Genomic DNA, 23,154 nt, shown 5'->3' on the forward strand with positions numbered 1-23,154 from the left:
TTCTAACTGTGTCTTCTATACACTGAGAAACAACAGATTCTAACTATCTTCTACACACTGGGAAACAACAGATTCTAATTCAGTACTCTCAAAAACAAGCCTTTTGGGATGTAATGAATAACATGATCTGTGTCCCAAATGGCACCCTTTTCCCTTCATAGCTTCCTATGGGCCCTGGTCAATAGTAGTGCATTCTTAGGGTACCAGCTGGGATACATCCATTGCTGCAGAGTCAGTGTATTCTGAATGCCTAAAGGAGAAGAGCAACACCTGCATGCAAACAAATATTCCCAATAGTCAATGTGGCGGCAATAAGATGTTTCAAGAGCCGTTTTTAAACTCCAAACCATTTCCAGACAGAATGTCTCCTGTCAGCTCTTATGCATCATTAGTAAGCTGGCAACAGAATGTCTGTATTTCTCTCTCACTCACCACACACACATACAAACACACACAAACAGGCAGATAAACTTTACACACACACACACTTGTGCCTCGAATCCATTTGTCGCTGGCAAATTGCACCACAGCATCTAATTCAGGCCCTTAATTTCAGAAGCCTTGGAGTGATTTCCTGCTAAGTTCTTTTCTGGAGCATCCAACCCTGACATTTCCTATTTACCCAGAGAGAAACAAACTGTTTTTCTTCTCCTGCCATGAGAAGTATACAGCTCTCTCTCTCTGAGGAGACGTGATGAGGAGGAGGCCACTTTAGACTACAGAGGACCATTTGGGTTTGAGTCCACAGACAGAGAGACCTTAGGAAATTGACAGCTCATCTCTGTTGGTCTCTTTTTGCTTTCTCTCTCTAAGTACATCACAACAGTCCTCCTTTCTTGTCTCAAATAAATGACTGAATATCTAAGAGAAAGAATGAGAAAGAGAAACTACTTCCTCCTTTCCTGCCTCAAATCAATTCCTGAATGTCAAAGAGAGAGAGGTGGAAACACTTGTGTTAACAACATGAAAGCGTCCCCTAGCAGTGTACATAGACTGGTGCTGTTCTGAACTTAGTGGCCCTGGCCGTCACAGCCTATAAGAGCCTAGCGTCTGACAACAGACCTAATGTGAGTAACTAGAATATATGACGGCCTGTGTGTTTGTGTCCAGATCAAAAACACCTGTCACTAGGAATAAAGAGCTTCCACTGAAGAAAACAAACTACTTCAAAACCCCATTATGTCAAGTGCTGCTTAGTGTCCTCTCAAAGAGACACTTGCAGTGAATATTCTCTCTCTCTCCCAGAAGAGGAGAATAGGAGGTAGAGATGTAGGGAGGGAGGAGGGGTGAGCACACAGAGGGTCACCTGGACTAAGATGGATAACACTTGGCCAGGAAAACTCCAGAGGATGTTTGAACTTCTGAAGAATGTGCAAAAATACGTCCAGCCAAGCTGGCTCCAAGTTTCCAACACAGTTACACCCTCTCCTGTTGAACCACCTCTACAGCACAGTTACACACTCTCCTGTTGAACCACCTCTACAGCACAGTTACACACTCTCCTGTTGAACCACCTCTACAGCACAGTTACACACTCTCCTGTTGAACCACCTCTACAGCACAGTTACACACTCTCCTGTTGAACCACCTCTACAGCACAGTTACACCCTCTCCTGTTGAACCACCTCTACAGCACAGTTACACACTCTCCTGTTGAACCACCTCTACAGCACAGTTACACACTCTCCTGTTGAACCACCTCTACAGCACAGTTACACACTCTCCTGTTGAACCACCTCTACAGCACAGTTACACACTCTCCTGTTGAACCACCTCTACAGCACAGTTACACACTCTCCTGTTGAACCACCTCTACAGCACAGTTACACACTCTCCTGTTGAACCACCTCTACAACACAGTTACACACTCTCCTGTTGAACCACCTCTACAGCACAGTTACACCCTCTCCTGTTGAACCACCTCTACAGCACAGTTACACCCTCTCCTGTTGAACCACCTCTACAGCACAGTTACACCCTCTCCTGTTGAACCACCTCTACAGCACAGTTACACCCTCTCCCGTTGAACCACCTCTACAGCACAGTTACACCCTCTCCTGTTGAACCACCTCTACAGCAGTTACACCCTCTCCTGTTGAACCACCTCTACAGCACAGTTACACCCTCTCCTGTTGAACCACCTCTACAGCACAGTTACACACTCTCCTGTTGAACCACCTCTACAGCACAGTTACACCCTCTCCTGTTGATCCACCTCTACAACACAGTTACACACTCTCCTGTTGAACCACCTCTACAGCACAGTTACACCCTCTCCTGTTGAACCACCTCTACAGCACAGTTACACACTCTCCTGTTGAACCACCTCTACAGCACAGTTACACACTCTCCTGTTGAACCACCTCTACAGCACAGTTACACACTCTCCTGTTGAACCACCTCTACAGCACAGTTACACTCTCCTGTTGAACCACCTCTACAGCACAGTTACACACTCTCCTGTTGAACCACCTCTACAGCACAGTTACACACTCTCCTGTTGAACCACCTCTACAGCACAGTTACACCCTCTCCTGTTGAACCACCTCTACAGCACAGTTACACTCTCCTGTTGAACCACCTCTACAGCACAGTTACACCCTCTCCTGTTGAACCACCTCTACAGCACAGTTACACCCTCTCCTGTTGAACCACCTCTACAACACAGTTACACACTCTCCTGTTGAACCACCTCTACAGCACAGTTACACACTCTCCTGTTGAACCACCTCTACAGCACAGTTACACACTCTCCTGTTGAACCACCTCTACAGCACAGTTACACCCTCTCCTGTTGAACCACCTCTACAGCACAGTTACACCCTCTCCTGTTGAACCACCTCTACAGCACAGTTACACACTCTCCTGTTGAACCACCTCTACAGCACAGTTACACCCTCTCCTGTTGAACCACCTCTACAGCACAGTTACACCCTCTCCTGTTGAACCACCTCTACAGCACAGTTACACACTCTCCTGTTGAACCACCTCTACAGCACAGTTACACCCTCTCCTGTTGAACCACCTCTACAGCACAGTTACACACTCTCCTGTTGAACCACCTCTACAGCACAGTTACACACTCTCCTGTTGAACCACCTCTACAGCACAGTTACACCCTCTCCTGTTGAACCACCTCTACAGCACAGTTACACCCTCTCCTGTTGAACCACCTCTACAGCACAGTTACACCCTCTCCTGTTGAACCACCTCTACAGCACAGTTACACACTCTCCTGTTGAACCACCTCTACAGCACAGTTACACCCTCTCCTGTTGAACCACCTCTACAGCACAGTTACACACTCTCCTGTTGAACCACCTCTACAACACAGTTACACCCTCTCCTGTTGAACCACCTCTACAACACAGTTACACTCTCCTGTTGAACCACCTCTACAGTACTCTGCATCACACGGTCAGGAAGACACATTATGAAAATGGAACCGGTTATTTATTTATTTCACATCAGGACCAGAGGTTCAGAGTGTGTGTGTCTGATGTGTGTGTTTGTAAGTGTGTGTGTGCACTTGTACGTGTGTGTGTGTATGCTTGAAAGTGTGTAAGTGTGTGTGTGCACTTGTACATGCGCACTTGTATGTGCGTGTGTAAGTGTGTGTGTGTGTGTGATGCAGATGAGTGGCTAAGGTTTATAATTTGTTGTGGTTCTGCTCTGATGCCCCTGGGTAAACTACAGCGGGGTTAAAACAGTGGAAAGGGAATGGCTTCATTGGTGACTTGGCTGCTATGGTGTGTGTGTGTGTGTGTGTTCTCTGCCCACACATTCAGAGCTGGCCTAATAGTGGAGTTCTGAGGGAAGCAGCCAGGTCACGCAGCAGTGGCTGATGGGATGTAGCAAGGGTGCAATCGGGCAGCCTGAGGCTTGTAGCCATGGTAACAATACCAATGCACACACGGACACACAAAAGCCCTCCACGGATGACTTCCTAAAGAGAAACAGTCCCAGAAACAGGAACAGAAGTGGAGGCTAGCCTCTAACATCTCAGTTTATGGTTCCTACCTAGAGCCAGCCAACATGACTAATTATTACAGATGGCTCTGTTTGGCTTGATCAACAACTGAGGCACACTGAGACGGGGCAGTGTGTGAGGTGTGGGTCTGTCATGGCTCCAAAGTCATCTCCCTCTGCACTCCTGCAGGCTAAAGGACAGTCAGGAAGCCCGTTGGAACATAGACCACACTACCATGCAGCTGCTACAACACTGTTGGAGCTGTTAGAATACACACTCTCCATTACAATGCTGCCATTCCCTTTAATCCAGATACACTGCATGACCACCAGTATGTGGACACCTGCTCCTCGAACATCTCATTCCCTTTAAGCCAGATACACTGTATGACCACCAGTATGTGAACACCTGCTCCTCGAACATCTCATTCCCTTTAATCCAGATACACTGCATGACCACCAGTATGTGGACACCTGCTCCTCGAACATCTCATTCCCTTTAATCCAGATACACTGTATGACCACCAGTATGTGAACACCTGCTCCTCGAACATCTCATTCCCTTTAATCCAGATACACTCCATGACCACCAGTATGTGGACACCTGCTCCTCGAACATCTCATTCCCTTTAATCCAGATACACTCCATGACCACCAGTATGTGGACACCTGCTCCTCGAACATCTCATTCCCTTTAATCCAGATACACTGTATGACCACCAGTATGTGGACACCTGCTCGTTGAACATCTCATTCCCTTTAATCCAGATACACTGTATGACCACCAGTATGTGGACACCTGCTCGTTGAACATCTCATTCCCTTTAATCCAGATACACTGTATGACCACCAGTATGTGAACACCTGCTCGTTGAACATCTCATTCCCTTTAATCCAGATACACTGTATGACCACCAGTATGTGGACACCTGCTCGTTGAACATCTCATTCCCTTTAATCCAGATACACTGCATGACCACCAGTATGTGGACACCTGCTCCTCGAACATCTCATTCCCTTTAGTCCAGATACACTGTATGACCACCAGTATGTGGACACCTGCTCCTCGAACATCTCATTCCCTTTAGTCCAGATACACTCCATGACCACCAGTATGTGGACACCTGCTCGTTGAACATCTCATTCCCTTTAGTCCAGATACACTCCATGACCACCAGTATGTGGACACCTGCTCGTTGAACATCTCATTCCCTTTAATCCAGATACACTGCATGACCACCAGTATGTGGACACCTGCTCCTCGAACATCTCATTCCCTTTAATCCAGATACACTGCATGACCACCAGTATGTGAACACCTGCTCCTCCAACATCTCATTCCCTTTAATCCAGATACACTGTATGACCACCAGTATGTGGACACCTGCTCCTCGAACATCTCATTCCCTTTAATCCAGATACACTGTATGACCACCAGTATGTGGACACCTGCTCGTTGAACATCTCATTCCCTTTAATACACTGCATGACCACCAGTATGTGGACACCTGCTCCTCGAACATCTCATTCCCTTTAATCCAGATACACTGTATGACCACCAGTATGTGGACACCTGCTCGTTGAACATCTCATTCCCTTTAATCCAGATACACTGCATGACCACCAGTATGTGGACACCTGCTCCTCGAACATCTCATTCCCTTTAATCCAGATACACTGTATGACCACCAGTATGTGGACACCTGCTCGTTGAACATCTCATTCCCTTTAATCCAGATACACTGTATGACCACCAGTATGTGAACACCTGCTCGTTGAACATCTCATTCCCTTTAATCCAGATACACTGTATGACCACCAGTATGTGAACACCTGCTCGTTGAACATCTCATTCCCTTTAATCCAGATACACTGCATGACCACCAGTATGTGGACACCTGCTCCTCGAACATCTCATTCCCTTTAATCCAGATACACTGCATGACCACCAGTATGTGGACACCTGCTCCTCGAACATCTCATTCCCTTTAGTCCAGATACACTGTATGACCACCAGTATGTGGACACCTGCTCCTCGAACATCTCATTCCCTTTAGTCCAGATACACTCCATGACCACCAGTATGTGGACACCTGCTCGTTGAACATCTCATTCCCTTTAGTCCAGATACACTCCATGACCACCAGTATGTGGACACCTGCTCGTTGAACATCTCATTCCCTTTAATCCAGATACACTGCATGACCACCAGTATGTGGACACCTGCTCCTCGAACATCTCATTCCCTTTAATCCAGATACACTGCATGACCACCAGTATGTGAACACCTGCTCCTCCAACATCTCATTCCCTTTAATCCAGATACACTGTATGACCACCAGTATGTGGACACCTGCTCCTCGAACATCTCATTCCCTTTAATCCAGATACACTGTATGACCACCAGTATGTGGACACCTGCTCGTTGAACATCTCATTCCCTTTAATCCAGATACACTGTATGACCACCAGTATGTGGACACCTGCTCGTTGAACATCTCATTCCCTTTAATCCAGATACACTGCATGACCACCAGTATGTGGACACCTGCTCCTCGAGCATCTCATTCCCTTTAATCCAGATACACTGTATGACCACCAGTATGTGAACACCTGCTCGTTGAACATCTCATTCCCTTTAATACACTGCATGACCACCAGTATGTGGACACCTGCTCCTCGAACATCTCATTCCCTTTAATCCAGATACACTGTATGACCACCAGTATGTGAACACCTGCTCCTCGAACATCTCATTCCCTTTAATCCAGATACACTCCATGACCACCAGTATGTGGACACCTGCTCCTCGAACATCTCATTCCCTTTAATCCAGATACACTCCATGACCACCAGTATGTGGACACCTGCTCCTCGAACATCTCATTCCCTTTAATCCAGATACACTGTATGACCACCAGTATGTGGACACCTGCTCGTTGAACATCTCATTCCCTTTAATCCAGATACACTGTATGACCACCAGTATGTGGACACCTGCTCGTTGAACATCTCATTCCCTTTAATCCAGATACACTGTATGACCACCAGTATGTGGACACCTGCTCGTTGAACATCTCATTCCCTTTAGTCCAGATACACTGTATGACCACCAGTATGTGAACACCTGCTCGTTGAACATCTCATTCCCTTTAATCCAGATACACTGCATGACCACCAGTATGTGGACACCTGCTCCTCGAGCATCTCATTCCCTTTAATCCAGATACACTGTATGACCACCAGTATGTGAACACCTGCTCGTTGAACATCTCATTCCCTTTAATACACTGCATGACCACCAGTATGTGGACACCTGCTCCTCGAACATCTCATTCCCTTTAATCCAGATACACTGCATGACCACCAGTATGTGAACACCTGCTCGTTGAACATCTCATTCCAGAATCATGGGCTTTAGTATGGAGTTGGTCCCCCCTTTGCTGCTATAACAGCCTCCACTCTTCTGGGAAGGCTTTCCACTAGATGTTGGAACATTGCTGCTATAACAGCCTCCACTCTTCTGGGAAGGCTTTCCACTAGATGTTGGAACATTGCTGCTATAACAGCCTCCACTCTTCTGGGAAGGCTTTCCACTAGATGTTGGAACATTGCTGCTATAACAGCCTCCACTCTTCTGGGAAGGCTTTCCACTAGATGTTGGAACATTGCTGCGGGGACTTTCTTCCATTCAGCCACAAAAGCGTTAGTGAGGTCGGGCACAGATGTTGGGAGATTAGGCCTGGCTCTCAGTCAGCATTCCAATTCATCCTAATGGTTTTCAATGGGGTTGAGGTTAGGGGTCTGTGCAGGCCAGTCAAGTTCTTCCACACCGATCTCGACAAACCATTTCTATATGGACCTCGCTTTATGCATGGGGGTATTGTCATGCTGAAACAGCAAAGGGCCTTCCCCAAACTGTTGCCACAAAGTTGGAAGCACAAAATTGTCTAGAATGTCATTGTATGCTGTAGTGTTAATATTTTCCTTCACTGCAACTAAGGGGCCCGAACCATGAAAAACAGGCACTATGCATTCTCCTGGCATCTGCCAAACCCAGAATTGTCCGTGGGACTGCCAGATGGTGAAGGGTGATTCATCACTCCTGAAAACGTGTTTCCACTGCTCCAGAGTCCAATGGCGGTGAGCTTTACTCCTCTCCAGCCGACGCTTGGCATTGCGCATGGTGATCTTAGGCTTGTGTGGGGCTGCTCGCCATAGAAACCCATCTCATGAAGCTCCTCATGAACAGTTGTTGTGCTGACGTTTCTTCCAGAGGCAGTTTGGAACTCGGTAGTGAGTGTTGCCACCGAGGACAGACCATTTAGCACGGCAGAAATTGTACAAACTGACTGCTTGGAAAGGTGGCATCCTATGACGGTGCCACATTGAAAGTCACTGAGCTCTTCAGTACAGGCCATTATACAAGCCAATGTTTGTCTGTGGAGATTGCATGGCTGTGTGTTCGATTATACACCTGTCAGCAACGGGTGTGGCTGAAATAGCCTAATCTACTAATTTGAAGGGGTATGCATATACTGTTGTATGCATATTGTAGGTGCAGATTCACCATGCATGGTATGGTATTGTCATTGTCCAAGGCCCACAGTGTGTACTGCAGCCAGCTCTGATAAATAACAGGGCTTTCTCCACTGGCTTCCCCCACAACTACATCTTATCTGATTTATTTGGTCCAGTAGTAGTCGCTACCACAGTAGTGACATACGGCCTGCACTCTGTGTGTGTGTGTGGTTATATATGGGCTGTATACATAGATATATGCCCAGCTAGTTCTCCAGAAATGATTGATTGTGTAACCTATCGTTGGTGAAGAGATATCCTATATGAGAGGGGGTATAACCCAGGAGAGTAACGACATTGTCCAGATCCCTATATTCTTTCCCTAATATTTGAAGTGTGCACACATTCACTCCCCCCTCAAGAATGTTAAAGCATTGGGCTACATCCCAAATGGCATCCTACTCCCTACATAGTGCAGTGGTTTTGACCAGGGCCCATAGGAAAGAAATATGGCAGTCGCTCGACATCAATCAAACACTCTTAAATCTTGGAGGGGAAGTGAACGAGGGCACACCAGAGATGACAGAGAAGAAACAGAGTGGTGTCTCTCACGGACAATACATTTACTACAGAGTAACACTCAGTTACACCAACAACCAGACGGTCTGTCTCATAACCCTGTGTGTGTGTGTGTGTGTGTGTATATGTGTGTCGCTGGGTGAGACTGGCTCAGGTACCCCAGCGGTCAGATGCTGAGCTTCACAACTGTTGTAGAGGGTTGATGAATGAGATGAGATATTTTATGCAGCCTATAAATCTACCAACCCAGTCTGTAGTCAGCCAGGTTTCCACTGCCCCGGCTCTCACCTCAGCTAGAGAGAACACTCCCACACAACGAGCACACACAGACACACACACACACACACACACACACACACAGGAATGTTTACTCCGCGAATCTGATCTCCAGAAACATTATGTTACTACCTTCCTTAAGTCATTATAATGTCTGAGGAAATTGAGAAAATGATGTTTCAGAGCATGTTTCCACACAGACACACGCACACACACAAACGGGTGGAGGAGAGAGCAGAACAATCACAATCTAGCAATCTAAAACAAACGGAATAACGGAACTCTTCCAGTGTTTCCCCAGTTCTCTGGAGTGTGAGTGGGATGTTAGTGTTGGAAGCATCAGGATCAAGTTTAAAGTCAATGTTGATGGTCCTGGGGTATGAGGGTTGCACCCATTCTCCAACCACTAAAAGGCCTTTCCTTTTCCTCTCTGGCCTCTATCTAGGCACGGTGACAAAATCAACAGTGACGCTACCGCCCCCTACTGACCAGGACCCGGTAGTGCAGGTGAAAAATTGCAGGTAAGCAGTCACGCGCACTGAACACGTGTACGTAAACACAAACACGCTCAGACGTGCACATGCATCCACCAACTCACATGTGCACAAACACACATACACTCTTCAATACAGTATCTGCTAGAGGGGATAACTGGGCCTGCTACAGCTAGAGGGGATAACTGGGCCTGCTACAGTCAGAGAGGATAACTGGGCCTGCTACAGCCAGAGGGGATAACTGGGCCTGCTACAGCCAGAGGATAACTGGGCCTGCTACAGCCAGAGGGGATAACTGGGCCTGCTACAGCTAGAGGGGATAACTGGGCCTGCTACAGCTAGAGGGGATAACTGGGCCTGCTACAGCCAGAGGGGATAACTGGGCCTGCACCAGCTAGAGGGGATAACTAGACCTGCTACAGCCAGAGGGGATAACTGGGCCTGCTACAGCCAGAGGGGATAACTGGGCCTGCACCAGCTAGAGGGGATAACTGGGCCTGCACCAGCTAGAGGGGATAACTGGGCCTGCTATAGCCAGAGGGGATATTATAACTGGTCACTCTAGTCCTTCTAGGCTGATGGCTAAAGGCTGATGGCTGATGGCTAAAGGCTGATGGCTAAAGGCTGGTGGCTAAAGGCTGTGGCTAAAGGCTGTGGCTAAAGGCTGATTGCTAAAGGCTGTGGCTAAAGGCTGTGGCTAAAGACATTGGTATGCACATCATTGTGGACCAGAAGAAAACTCTGAAGGCTTTTAAGACTGGAGGCCTGGTCACAGCACAAATTCAATGGGGACATTATGTATTGAGCGTCTCAGAGTAGGAGTGCTGACTTAGGATCAGTTTAGCCTTTTAGATCACAACGAATAAAAACACATGAATAGAGGAATCTGATCCTAGATCAGTACTCCCAGTTCTGGCTATATCTTCCATTGTAGCCCAGAGTCCAACCAACAGGTTTGTGGAACCTGAGGGACCAAAACAAACACAATCTGGAACCTGTCTTCCTACAAAACACACTGTTTAGAGAATGGAAAATGGGCCAAGTTCCACACACACACATACTTTCCTTAAATGTTTAATTGAACACCTTATTAACATGGCGTGAATCAATAAAACACTGTTAATATTATCCTCCATACTGAACCTTTAACAGCTGGTAGTAAAACACACTGCTACCATTCCAACAGTGTGTACTGTCAATATTATGACTGACTGACTGGCTGGCTGACTGGCTGACTGGGGCAGCAGACCTGTATGCTGGCACACTGGTGTTAATAGTCAGTCAGTGTGTCCCGGTGGAACGAGCACTGTGTGTGCATGTGTGTGTGTGACTGTGTGTTCACAACCAGAGCAATGAGTGAAGTGTCAGTGGTGTGTGTAGGGTCATTCCAGTCCAGACACATGCAGAGAGAACAACACTCAAAGATGTTAAAAACTAGCCAGGAGTTTCACAGTATTTCTATTGAGGATGTCCTTTGGACATGATAGAAACACATTCTAAAGAAGACATCTTTCCAACTCATCATCAAGCTTTGATCATTTGAAATCTGCTGTGTAGCGCTAGGGCAAAAAAACTCAAAAGTGCACCCAGGACCGAGATTGGGAAACCCTGGTCTAGAACATTCCGCTGGTCCATTTCTGTCCCAGGATGTGAAACATGTGTCAACAATTTACACACACGTGTATGTTTATTACTCAGTGTGAGTGTGCGCGTCGGTCCGTGTGTGCGCGTCGGTCCGTGTGTGTGCGTCGGTCCGTGTGTGTGCGTCGGTCCGTGTGTGTGCGTCGGTCCGTGTGTGTGCGTCGGTCCGTGTGTGTGCGTCGGTCCGTGTGTGTGCGTCGGTCCGTGTGTGCGCGTCGGTCCGTGTGTGCGCGTCGGTCTGTGTGTGTGCGTCGGTCTGTGTGTGTGCGTCGGTCCGTGTGTGCGCCTCATTCCGTGTGTGTGCGTCCACCTACTTGACGTTGGTGTTGGTACAGATGATGTACTCGATCTCATCGGAGTAGGGGTTCTGGAAGGTGAAGGAGCTGGTGCGGATTAACATCCACTCTCTGTTCTTCATACGAAACCTGTACATTACAGACAGCACCTGGCCTTTCAACTTTACCACCTGGAGAGGGACGGAAGGAGAGAGGGAAGGAGAGAGGGAGGACAAAGGTTACATAAGACACATCACAGACCATCTGACCACCTAGAATGGAGGGAAGGGGAACCTTGCGTGTGTGTTTGTGGAGGGGTCAACACATACTGCAGAGACGGAGAGAAACAGAGAAATGTTCTTACAAAGAAGAAAAAGGAGTCATTTGAGGCAGGAAGGAGTTGGGAGAACTCAACAGAAAAGGCTGATTCATTTCTTATTGGTCAGCTTTAATCCATCAGCGTCAAACTGACTGTCTTCCTGGAGAGTTTCTCCATCTTGGGTGTGGAGCGTGGAAATCAGGTGGACTTCAGAAGATTTTAGGTTTTCGGTTCCACCCAGTCTAATCTCCCCACCCATACCTCTCCTACCATACCAGTCTAATCTCCCCACCCATACCTCTCCTACCATACCAGTCTAATCTCCCCACCCATACCTCTCCTACCATACCAGTCTAATCTCCCCACCCATACCTCTCCTACCATACCAGTCTAATCTCCCCACCCATACCTCTCCTACCATACCAGTCTAATCTCCCCACCCATACCTCTCCTACCATACCAGTCTAATCTCCCCACCCATACCTCTCCTACCATACCAGTCTAATCTCCCCACCCATACCTCTCCTACCATACCATTATGAACAAACACACACCCCTACCTGTCTCTCTCTGATATTCCCTCCATAAGCATACCAGTGAACCTCACCTGTCAATCTGTCTAATGGATGTGCTGCTTTGCATCTAAATGCAAAATGGCTTTCAGTTAGGGGGATCTGAAATGGCCATTCATAATGAAAGCTCTGTGGACAATCTCAGAGACATGGAAGAGTGGTTTTCCTTTCACACAGAGGGCACCACCAGCTAAACAACAGTGGGAGAAGAAATGTAATCTAATTTTGAGAAAAAGGCACAATTTCCTTATTGACTTGAGCAAATGTGGATTAGACGCGTTTCGACCGCACCTTTTATTCAGAGCATATCTCATTGTTTAAACATGGGCTAGGGAGGGAGTGAGCATCCTACTATTGGTCAGAATGTATGACCTGTGACCTCGGTAACAGGAAGAGATAGTGGAGCAGTCTGTTGTTCCTGGCAGCAAATCTCAAATGGCACACTATTCCCTATGTACTGCACCACTGCTGTCCTGAGCCTGGGGCTAAGCAGTACATTGTGTGTATGGAACTGAAAGTGATGTGAGATTCACCTACAGAGACACTGGAAGGTGTGTGTCCGTGCTGGTTTGTATCTCTGTTTTTGTGCGTGTGCGTGTTTGTGTCTTCTAGGTCATGATTACCTGTATGAGAGATTATCCCAAGAAGTGAGAGGCCAGGGCAGGACGGTGCTACAGCCCAGAGGGTGCGCCCCAAATGGCACTATATTCCCTACATAATGCACTACTTCAGACCAGAGCACGTAGTGCACTATAAAGGGAATAGGGCGCCATCTGGGACGCAGCTGGTAAGGCGGACCACCAATTATCCCAATACTTCTACTCTACTGTCAGCGACTGAGGCTGGGCTGATAACTACATAGAGAGAGACAGGAGGTAGAGAGGAGGTGAGGGAGGGAGAGAAAGAGAGCAGGAGAGAGGGGAGAGAGAGAGAGGAGGTGAGGGGAGAAGGAGAGAAAGAGAGCAGGAGAGAGGGGAGAGAGAGAGGAGGTGAGGGGAAAGGAGAGAAAGAGAGCAGGAGAGAGGGGAGAGAGAGAGAGGAGGTGAGGGGAAGGGAGAGAAAGTGAGCAGGAGAGAGGGGAGAGAGAGAGAGGAGGTGAGGGGAAGGGAGCGAAAGAGCAGGAGAGAGGCGAGAGAGAGGAGGTGAGGGGAAGGGAGAGAAAGAAAGCAGGAGAGAGGCGAGAGAGAAGAGGTGAGGGGAAGGGAGAGAAAGAGAGCAAGAGAGAGGAGAGAGAGAGGAGGTGAGGGGAAGGGAGAGAAAGAGAGCAGGAGAGAGGGGAGAGAGAGAGGAGGTGAGGGGAAGGGAGAGAAAGAGAGCAGGAGAGAGGGGAGAGAGAGAGGAGGTGAGGGGAAGGGAGAGAAAGAGAGCAGGAGAGAGGGGAGAGAGAGAGAGGAGGTGAGGGGAAGGGAGAGAAAGAGAGCAGGAGAGAGGGGAGAGAGAGAGAGGAGGTGAGGGGAAGGGAGAGAAAGAGAGCAGGAGAGAGGGGAGAGAGAGAGAGGAGGTGAGGGGAAGGGAGAGAAAGAGAGCAGGAGAGAGGGTAGAGAGAGAGAGGAGGTGAGGGGAAGGGAGAGAAAGAGAGCAGGAGAGAGGGGAGAGAGAGAGAGGAGGTGAGGGGAAGGGAGAGAAAGAGAGCAGGAGAGAGGGGAGAGAGATAGGGAGCAAGGTAGAGATGGTGTGCAAGAGAACGAAGTGCATTTGAGTGAAAAATACTTACAACCCTTATCTGTATCTCTCAATCTTTCATTACCTGAGCTGGAGTGGTTCCTACACGCTACGCGTGTGTGTGTGTGTGTGTGTGTGTGTGTGTGTGTGTGTGTGTGTGTGTGTGTGTGTGTGTGTGTGTGTGTGTGTGTGTGTGTGTGTGTGTGTGTATGTCATTACCTGCCTCTGAGGATTTTAAATGAATTAACAGTCAGTAGGTTGGGAAAACAAAAATGGTTTTCTGCCAAAAAACTGTGTTGCACAAAAGTCAATCGCATACAAACCAATCAAAGCTGACACGCCAAAGCTATTGGACTGTCAATACCTGAACACAAAGGTACCAGCGTCTCTCTCTACCTGTCCCTTTACCTGTCCGTCTCTCCCTCTCTCTAACCTGTCCCTTTACCTGTCCGTCTCTCTCTCTACCTGTCCCTTTACCTGTCTCTCTACCTGTCCCTTTAACTGTCTCTCTACCTGTCCCTTTACCTGTCTCTCTTCCGGTCCCTTTACTTGTCCGTCTCTATCTCTACCTGTCCGTTTACCTGTCCATCTCTCCCTCTCTCTCTCTACCGGTCCCTTTACTTGTCCGTCTCTATCTCTACCTGTCCCTTTACCTGTCCATCTCTCCCTCTCTCTCTCTCTACCTGTCCCTTTACTTGTCCGTCTCTATCTCTAACCTGTCCCTTTACCTGTCCGCCTGTCTCTCTACCTGTCCGCCTGTCTCTCTACCTGTCCGCCTGTCTCTCTACCTGTCCGTCTGTCTCTCTACCTGTCCCTTGACTTGTCCGTCTCTCTCTACCTGTCCCTTTACCTGTCCGCCTGTCTCTCTACCTGTCCGCCTGTCTCTCTACCTGTCCGTCTCGCTCTCTCTACCTGTTTCTTGACTTGTCCGTCTCTCTCTACCTGTCCCTTTACCTGTCCGCCTGTCTCTCTATCTGTCCGTCTCGCTCTCTCTACCTGTCACTTTACCTGTCCGTCTGTCTCTCTACCTGTCCATCTCGCTCTCTCTACCTGTCCCTTTACCTGTCCGTCTGTCTCTCTACCTGTCCCATTACCTGTCCGCCTGTCTCTCTACCTGTCCGTCTCGCTCTCTCTACCTGTCCCTTTACCTGTCCGTCTGTCTCGCTATCTGCATCTCTGTCGCGCTACCTATGTCTGTCCGTCTCTCTCGCGCTACCTGTGTCTGTCCGTCTCTCTCGCGCTACCTGTGTCTGTCCGTCTCTCTCGCGCTACCTGTGTCTGTCCGTCTCTCTCGCGCTACCTGTGTCTGTCCGTCTCTCTCGCGCTACCTATGTCTGTCTGTCGCTACCTGTGTGTCTGTCTGGCGCTACATGTCTGTCTGTCTGGTGCTAACTGTGTGTCTGTCTGTCTGGCGCTAACTGTGTGTCTGTCTGTCTGGCGCTACCTGTGTGTCTGTCTGTCTGGCGCTACCTGTGTGTTTGTCTGTCTGGTGGTACCTGTGTGTCTGTCTGTCTGGCGCTACCTGTGTGTCTGTTTGTCTGGCGCTACCTGTGTGTCTGTCTGTCTGGCGCTACCTGTGTGTCTGTCTGTCTGGCGCTACCTGTGTGTCTGTCTGTCTGGCGCTACCTGTCTGGCACTACCTGTGTCTGCCTGTCTGTCGCTACCTGTCTGTCTGTCTGGCGCTACCTGTCTGGCGTTACCTGTCTGGCGCTACCTGTGTCTGTCTGTCTGGCGCTACCTGTCTGGCACTACATGTGTTTGTCTGTCTGGCACTACCTATCAGTCTGTCTGTCGCTACATGTCTGTCTGTATGTCTGTCTGGCACTACCTGTGTCTGTCTGTCGCTACCTATCTGTCTGTCTGTCGCTACCTGTCTGTCTCTCTGTATGTGTGTGTGTGTGTGTCAGAAAGGTAAGTGTGTGTGGGGTTTCTGTTCCCTGGAAGGAATGTAAAATAATATTGCCCTAACAAAACATTCCTCAAGGATAGTCTCTCTCTCACACATACACGTTGATATTTCACCTTTCACCTCATTGCTGGTGTTCAGTACACGGCACTCCCCTGGCAGACACGCTGAACCGCAACGCAGAGGACACACACCTGGGCGCTCAGATAGAAATATATCATGTAGAACAGATCCGTCAGTCCAGTTTATTAGGATTAGGCAATAGGGTTCGCTCTACTCCTTGCATTTCTATCCGCGACGTTGTGAACGTTTCATCCTTCTGAACAGGACCCTGCAGTGTGTTCCTGTCAGCCGCTGACAGAGCACATCTTAAACCATTACAGATTGGCCAATAGTATTGGCCTGTCTGCCAGTCCTTGGCATGGCTCCAGGCTTTAGACTAGGCAGACGAAGGCACTGGATTTATGACCATTAATTCCCCAGGTGGGTTATTGAGTGTCTTTTAGAATCTTATTAAGTCCATCGGTAGGTAATGGATGAACAATGTTCTCAATGCTAAATATGATCTTGATGGTTTGGTGGAAACTCCCCCCTGAGAAAGAGCATGTTTCTGATAGCTTCATTTACAGGTTAGTCTAGGGTTGGAAAAGTAACTTTTAGTAACTTTCCCCAATTTCCCAGGTTCTCCCCATGGGCCCGGGTCAGAAGTAGTGGACATGGACCCTGGTCAGGAGTAGTGGACATGGGCCCTGGTCAGAAGTAGTGGACATGGGCCCGGGTCAGGAGTAGTGAACATGGGCCCTGGTCAGGAGTAGTGGACATGGGCCCTGGTCAGGAGTAGTGGACATGGGCCCTGGTCAGGAGTAGTGGACATGGGCCCTGGTCAAAAGTAGTGAACATGGGCCCGGATCAGAAGTAGTGAACATGGGCCCATGTCAGGAGTAGTGAACATGGACCCTGGTCAGGAGTTGTGGACATGGGACCTGGTCAGAAGTAGTGGACATGGGCCCTGGTCTGAAGTAGTGGACATGGGCCCTGGTCTGAAGTAGTGGACATGGGCCCTGGACAGGAGTAGTGGACATGGGCCCGGGTCAGAAGTAGTGGACATGGGCCCGGGTCAGAAGTAGTGGACATGGGCCCGGGTCAGAAGTAGTGGACATGGGCCCGGGTCAGAAGTAGTGGACATGGGCCCGGGTCAGAAGTAGTGGACATGGGCCCGGGTCAGAAGTAGTGAACATGGGCCCGGGTCAGAAGTAGTGAACATGGGCCCTGGACAGAAGTAGTGAACATGGGCCCTGGACAGAAGTAGTGAACATGGGCCCTGGACAGAAGTAGTGAACATGGACCCTGGTCAGGAGTAGTGAACATGGACCCTGGTCAGGAGTAGTGGACATGGGCCCTGGTCAAAGTAGTGAACATGGGCCCTGGTCAGAAGTAGTGAACATGGGCCCTGGACAGAAGTAGTGAACATGGGCCCTGGACAGAAGTAGTGAACATGGGCCCTGGTCAAAGTAGTGAACATGGGCCCTGGACAGAAGTAGTAAACATGGGCCCTGGACAGAAGTAGTGAACATGGGCCCTGGACAGGAGTAGTGGACATGGGCCCTGGTCAGAAGTAGTGGACATGGGCCCTGGTCAGGAGTAGTGGACATGGGCCCTGGTCAGGAGTAGTGGACATGGGCCCTGGTCAGGAGTAGCGGACATGGGCCCTGGTCAGGAGTAGTGGACATGGGCCCTGGTCAGAAGTAGTGAACATGGGCCCTGGACAGAAGTAGTGAACATGGGCCCTGGACAGAAGTAGTGAACATGGGCCCTGGACAGAAGTAGTGAACATGGACCCTGGTCAGGAGTAGTGAACATGGACCCTGGTCAGGAGTAGTGGACAAGGGCCCTGGTCAAAGTAGTGAACATGGGCCCTGGTGAGAAGTAGTGAACATGGGCCCTGGACAGAAGTAGTGAACATGGGCCCTGGACAGAAGTAGTGAACATGGGCCCTGGTCAAAGTAGTGAACATGGGCCCTGGACAGAAGTAGTGAACATGGGCCCTGGACAGAAGTAGTGAACATGGGCCCTGGACAGAAGTAGTGAACATGGACCCTGGTCAGGAGTAGTGAACATGGACCGTGGTCAGGAGTAGTGGACATGGGCCCTGGTCAAAGTAGTGAACATGGGCCCTGGTCAGAAGTAGTGAACATGGGCCCTGGACAGAAGTAGTGAACATGGGCCCTGGACAGAAGTAGTAAACATGGGCCCTGGACAGAAGTAGTGAACATGGGCCCTGGACAGAAGTAGTGAACATGGGCCCTGGACAGAAGTAGTGAACATGGGCCCTGGACAGAAGTAGTAAACATGGGCCCTGGACAGAAGTAGTGAACATGGGCCCTGGTCAAAGTAGTGAACATGGGCCCTGGACAGAAGTAGTGAACATGGGCCCTGGACAGAAGTAGTGAACATGGGCCCTGGACAGAAGTAGTGAACATGGACCCTGGTCAGGAGTAGTGAACATGGACCGTGGTCAGGAGTAGTGGACATGGGCCCTGGTCAAAGTAGTGAACATGGGCCCTGGTCAGAAGTAGTGAACATGGGCCCTGGACAGAAGTAGTGGACATGGGCCCTGGTCAGAAGTAGTGGACATGGACCCTGGTCTGAAGTAGTGGACATGGGCCCGGGTCAGGAGTAGTGGACATGGGCCCAGGTCAGGAGTAGTGAACATGGGCCCTGGACAGGAGTAGTGGACATGGGCCCTGGTCAGAAGTAGTGGACATGGACCCTGGTCTGAAGTAGTGGACATGGGCCCTGGTCAGGAGTAGTGAACATGGACCCTGGTCTGAAGTAGTGGACATGGGCCCTGGTCAGAAGTAGTGGACATGGACCCTGGTCTGAAGTAGTGGACATGGGCCCTGGTCAGAAGTAGTGGACATGGACCCTGGTCTGAAGTAGTGGACATGGGCCCTGGTCAGAAGTAGTGAACATGGGCCCTGGTCAGGAGTAGTGAACATGGGCCCTGGTCAGAAGTAGTGGACATGGGCCCTGGTCAGGAGTAGTGGACATGGGCCCTGGTCAGGAGTAGTGGACATGGGCCCGGGTCAGGAGTAGTGGACATGGGCCCGGGTCAGGAGTAGTGGACATGGGCCCGGGTCAGGAGTAGTGGACATGGGCCCTGGTCAGAAGTAGTGAACATGGGCCCTGGTCAGGAGTAGTGGACATGGGCCCGGGTCAGGAGTAGTGAACATGGGCCCTGGACAGAAGTAGTGAACATGGGCCCTGGTCAGGAGTAGTGGACATGGGCCCGGGTCAGGAGTAGTGGACATGGGCCCTGGTCAAAGTAGTGAACATGGGCCCTGGTCAGAAGTAGTGAACATGGGCCCGGGTCAGGAGTAGTGGACATGGGCCCTGGTCAAAGTAGTGAACATGGGCCCTGGACAGAAGTAGTGAACATGGGCCCTGGACAGGAGTAGTGGACATGGGCCCTGGTCAGGAGTAGTGAACATGGGCCCTGGTCAGGAGTAGTGGACATGGGCCCTGGTCAGGAGTAGTGGACATGGGCCCGGGTCAGGAGTAGTGGACATGGGCCCTGGTCAGGAGTAGTGGACATGGGCCCTGGTCAGGAGTAGTGGACATGGGCCCTGGTCAGGAGTAGTGGACATGGGCCCGGGTCAGGAGTAGTGGACATGGGCCCTGGTCAGGAGTAGTGAACATGGGCCCTGGTCAGGAGTAGTGGACATGGGCCCTGGTCAGGAGTAGTGGACATGGGCCCGGGTCAGGAGTAGTGGACATGGGCCCTGGTCAGGAGTAGTGGACATGGGCCCTGGTCAGGAGTAGTGGACATGGGCCCTGGTCAGGAGTAGTGGACATGGGCCCGGGTCAGAAGTAGTGGACATGGGCCCTGGTCAGGAGTAGTGGACATGGACCCTGGTCAGGAGTAGTGGACATGGGCCCGGGTCAGGAGTAGTGGACATGTTCCCTGGTCAGGAGTAGTGGACATGGGCCCGGGTCAGGAGTAGTGGACATGGGCCCTGGTCAGGAGTAGTGGACATGGACCCTGGACAGGAGTAGTGGACATGGGCCCTGGTCAGGAGTAGTGAACATGGGCCCTGGACAGGAGTAGTGGACATGGGCCCTGGACAGAAGTAGTGAACATGGGCCCTGGTCAGGAGTAGTGGACATGGGCCCGGGTCAGGAGTAGTGGACATGGGCCCTGGTCAAAGTAGTGAACATGGGCCCTGGTCAGAAGTAGTGAACATGGGCCCGGGTCAGGAGTAGTGGACATGGGCCCTGGTCAAAGTAGTGAACATGGGCCCTGGACAGAAGTAGTGAACATGGGCCCTGGACAGGAGTAGTGGACATGGGCCCTGGTCAGGAGTAGTGAACATGGGCCCTGGTCAGGAGTAGTGGACATGGGCCCTGGTCAGGAGTAGTGGACATGGGCCCGGGTCAGGAGTAGTGGACATGGGCCCTGGTCAGGAGTAGTGGACATGGGCCCTGGTCAGGAGTAGTGGACATGGGCCCGGGTCAGGAGTAGTGGACATGGGCCCTGGTCAGGAGTAGTGAACATGGGCCCTGGTCAGGAGTAGTGGACATGGGCCCTGGTCAGGAGTAGTGGACATGGGCCCGGGTCAGGAGTAGTGGACATGGGCCCTGGTCAGGAGTAGTGGACATGGGCCCTGGTCAGGAGTAGTGGACATGGGCCCTGGTCAGGAGTAGTGGACATGGGCCCGGGTCAGAAGTAGTGGACATGGGCCCTGGTCAGGAGTAGTGGACATGGACCCTGGTCAGGAGTAGTGGACATGGGCCCGGGTCAGGAGTAGTGGACATGTTCCCTGGTCAGGAGTAGTGGACATGGGCCCGGGTCAGGAGTAGTGGACATGGGCCCTGGTCAGGAGTAGTGGACATGGACCCTGGACAGGAGTAGTGGACATGGGCCCTGGTCAGGAGTAGTGAACATGGGCCCTGGACAGGAGTAGTGGACATGGGCCCTGGTCAGGAGTAGTGGACATGGGCCCTGGTCAGGAGTAGTGAACATGGGCCCGGGTCAGGAGTAGTGGACATGGGCCCGGGTCAGGAGTAGTGGACATGGGCACTGGTCAGGAGTAGTGGACATGGGCCCTGGTCAGGAGTAGTGAACATGGGCCCGGGTCAGGAGTAGTGGACATGGGCCCGGGTCAGGAGTAGTGGACATGGGCCCTGGTCAGGAGTAGTGGACATGGGCCCTGGTCAGGAGTAGTGGACATGGGCCCGGGTCAGGAGTAGTGGACATGGGCCCGGGTCAGGAGTAGTGGACATGGGCCCTGGTCAAGAGTAGTGGACATGGGCCCTGGTCAGGAGTAGTGAACATGGGCCCTGGTCAAGAGTAGTGGACATGGGCCCGGGTCAGGAGTAGTGGACATGGGCCCGGGTCAGGAGTAGTGGACATGGGCCCTGGACAGAAGTAGTGAACATGGGCCCGGGTCAGGAGTAGTGGACATGGGCCCGGGTCAGGAGTAGTGGACATGGGCCCTGGTCAGGAGTAGTGGACATGGGCCCTGGTCAGGAGTAGTGGACATGGGCCCTGGTCAGGAGTAGTGGACATGGGCCCGGGTCAGGAGTAGTGGACATGGGCCCTGGTCAGGAGTAGTGGACATGGGCCCTGGTCAGGAGTAGTGGACATGGGCCCTGGTCAGGAGTAGTGGACATGGGCCCGGGTCAGGAGTAGTGGACATGGGCCCTGGTCAGGAGTAGTGGACATGGGCCCTGGACAGAAGTAGTGAACATGGGCCCTGGTCAGGAGTAGTGGACATGGGCCCGGGTCAGGAGTAGTGGACATGGGCCCGGGTCAGGAGTAGTGGACATGGGCCCTGGTCAGGAGTAGTGGACATGGGCCCGGGTCAGGAGTAGTGGACATGGGCCCTGGTCAGGAGTAGTGGACATGGGCCCTGGTCAGGAGTAGTGGACATGGGCCCGGGTCAGGAGTAGTGAACATGGGCCCTGGTCAGGAGTAGTGGACATGGGCCCGGGTCAGGAGTAGTGGACATGGGCCCTGGTCAGGAGTAGTGAACATGGGCCCGGATCAGAAGTAGTGGACATGGGCCCGGGTCAGGAGTAGTGGACATGGGCCCTGGACAGAAGTAGTGGACATGGACCCTGGTCAGGAGTAGTGGACATGGGCCCTGGTCAGGAGTAGTGAACATGGACCCTGGTCAGGAGTAGTGGACATGGGCCCGGGTCAGGAGTAGTGAACATGGACCCTGGTCAGGAGTAGTGGACATGGGCCCTGGTCAGGAGTAGTGGACATGGGCCCTGGTCAGGAGTAGTGGACATGGGCCCGGGTCAGGAGTAGTGGACATGGGCCCTGGTCAGGAGTAGTGGACATGGGCCCTGGTCAGGAGTAGTGGACATGGGCCCTGGTCTGAAGTAGTGGACATGGGCCCGGGTCAGGAGTAGTGGACATGGGCTGTCTGTTCTAACAGACTGTCTGTTCTAACAGGTTGTTGGTTCTACTCAGTCTAATTCAACCATAATGACGGACTACTGGTGTTTAATTAAAGAGTGCCTCCCGTTTCACCTCAGGGTGACAGGGTCAGGAGTAGTGGACATGGGCCCTGGACAGGAGTAGTGGACATGGGCCCTGGTCAGGAGTAGTGGACATGGGCCCTGGACAGGAGTAGTGGACATGGGCCCTGGTCAGGAGTAGTGGACATGGGCCCGGGTCAGGAGTAGTGGACATGTTCCCTGGTCAGGAGTAGTGGACATGGGCCCTGGTCAGGAGTAGTGGACATGGGCCCGGGTCAGGAGTAGTGGACATGGGCCCGGGTCAGGAGTAGTGGACATGTTCCCTGGTCAGGAGTAGTGGACATGGGCCCTGGTCAGGAGTAGTGGACATGGGCCCGGGTCAGGAGTAGTGGACATGGGCCCTGGTCAGGAGTAGTGGACATGGGCCCTGGTCAGGAGTAGTGGACATGGG

At 51.2% G+C, this 23,154-nt stretch overlaps 1 protein-coding gene across 6 annotated transcripts in view; it reads right to left on the reverse strand.

Moving 5' to 3' along the window:
• Positions 1–23,154, reverse strand: part of LOC110526723 (aryl-hydrocarbon receptor nuclear translocator 2) — a 111,021-nt gene that overhangs the window by 32,215 nt on the left and 55,652 nt on the right. For all 6 annotated transcript variants that reach the window (XM_036981220.1, XM_036981217.1, XM_036981216.1 and 3 more), the window contains one exon: positions 11,795–11,946. In XM_036981220.1, the coding sequence (XP_036837115.1) occupies positions 11,795–11,946 (152 nt within the window). The remainder of the gene's footprint in view (positions 1–11,794; positions 11,947–23,154) is intronic.

This window comes from Oncorhynchus mykiss, chromosome 6 (genome assembly GCF_013265735.2).
Source record: "Oncorhynchus mykiss isolate Arlee chromosome 6, USDA_OmykA_1.1, whole genome shotgun sequence".
Classification (NCBI taxonomy): Eukaryota; Metazoa; Chordata; class Actinopteri; order Salmoniformes; family Salmonidae; genus Oncorhynchus; species Oncorhynchus mykiss.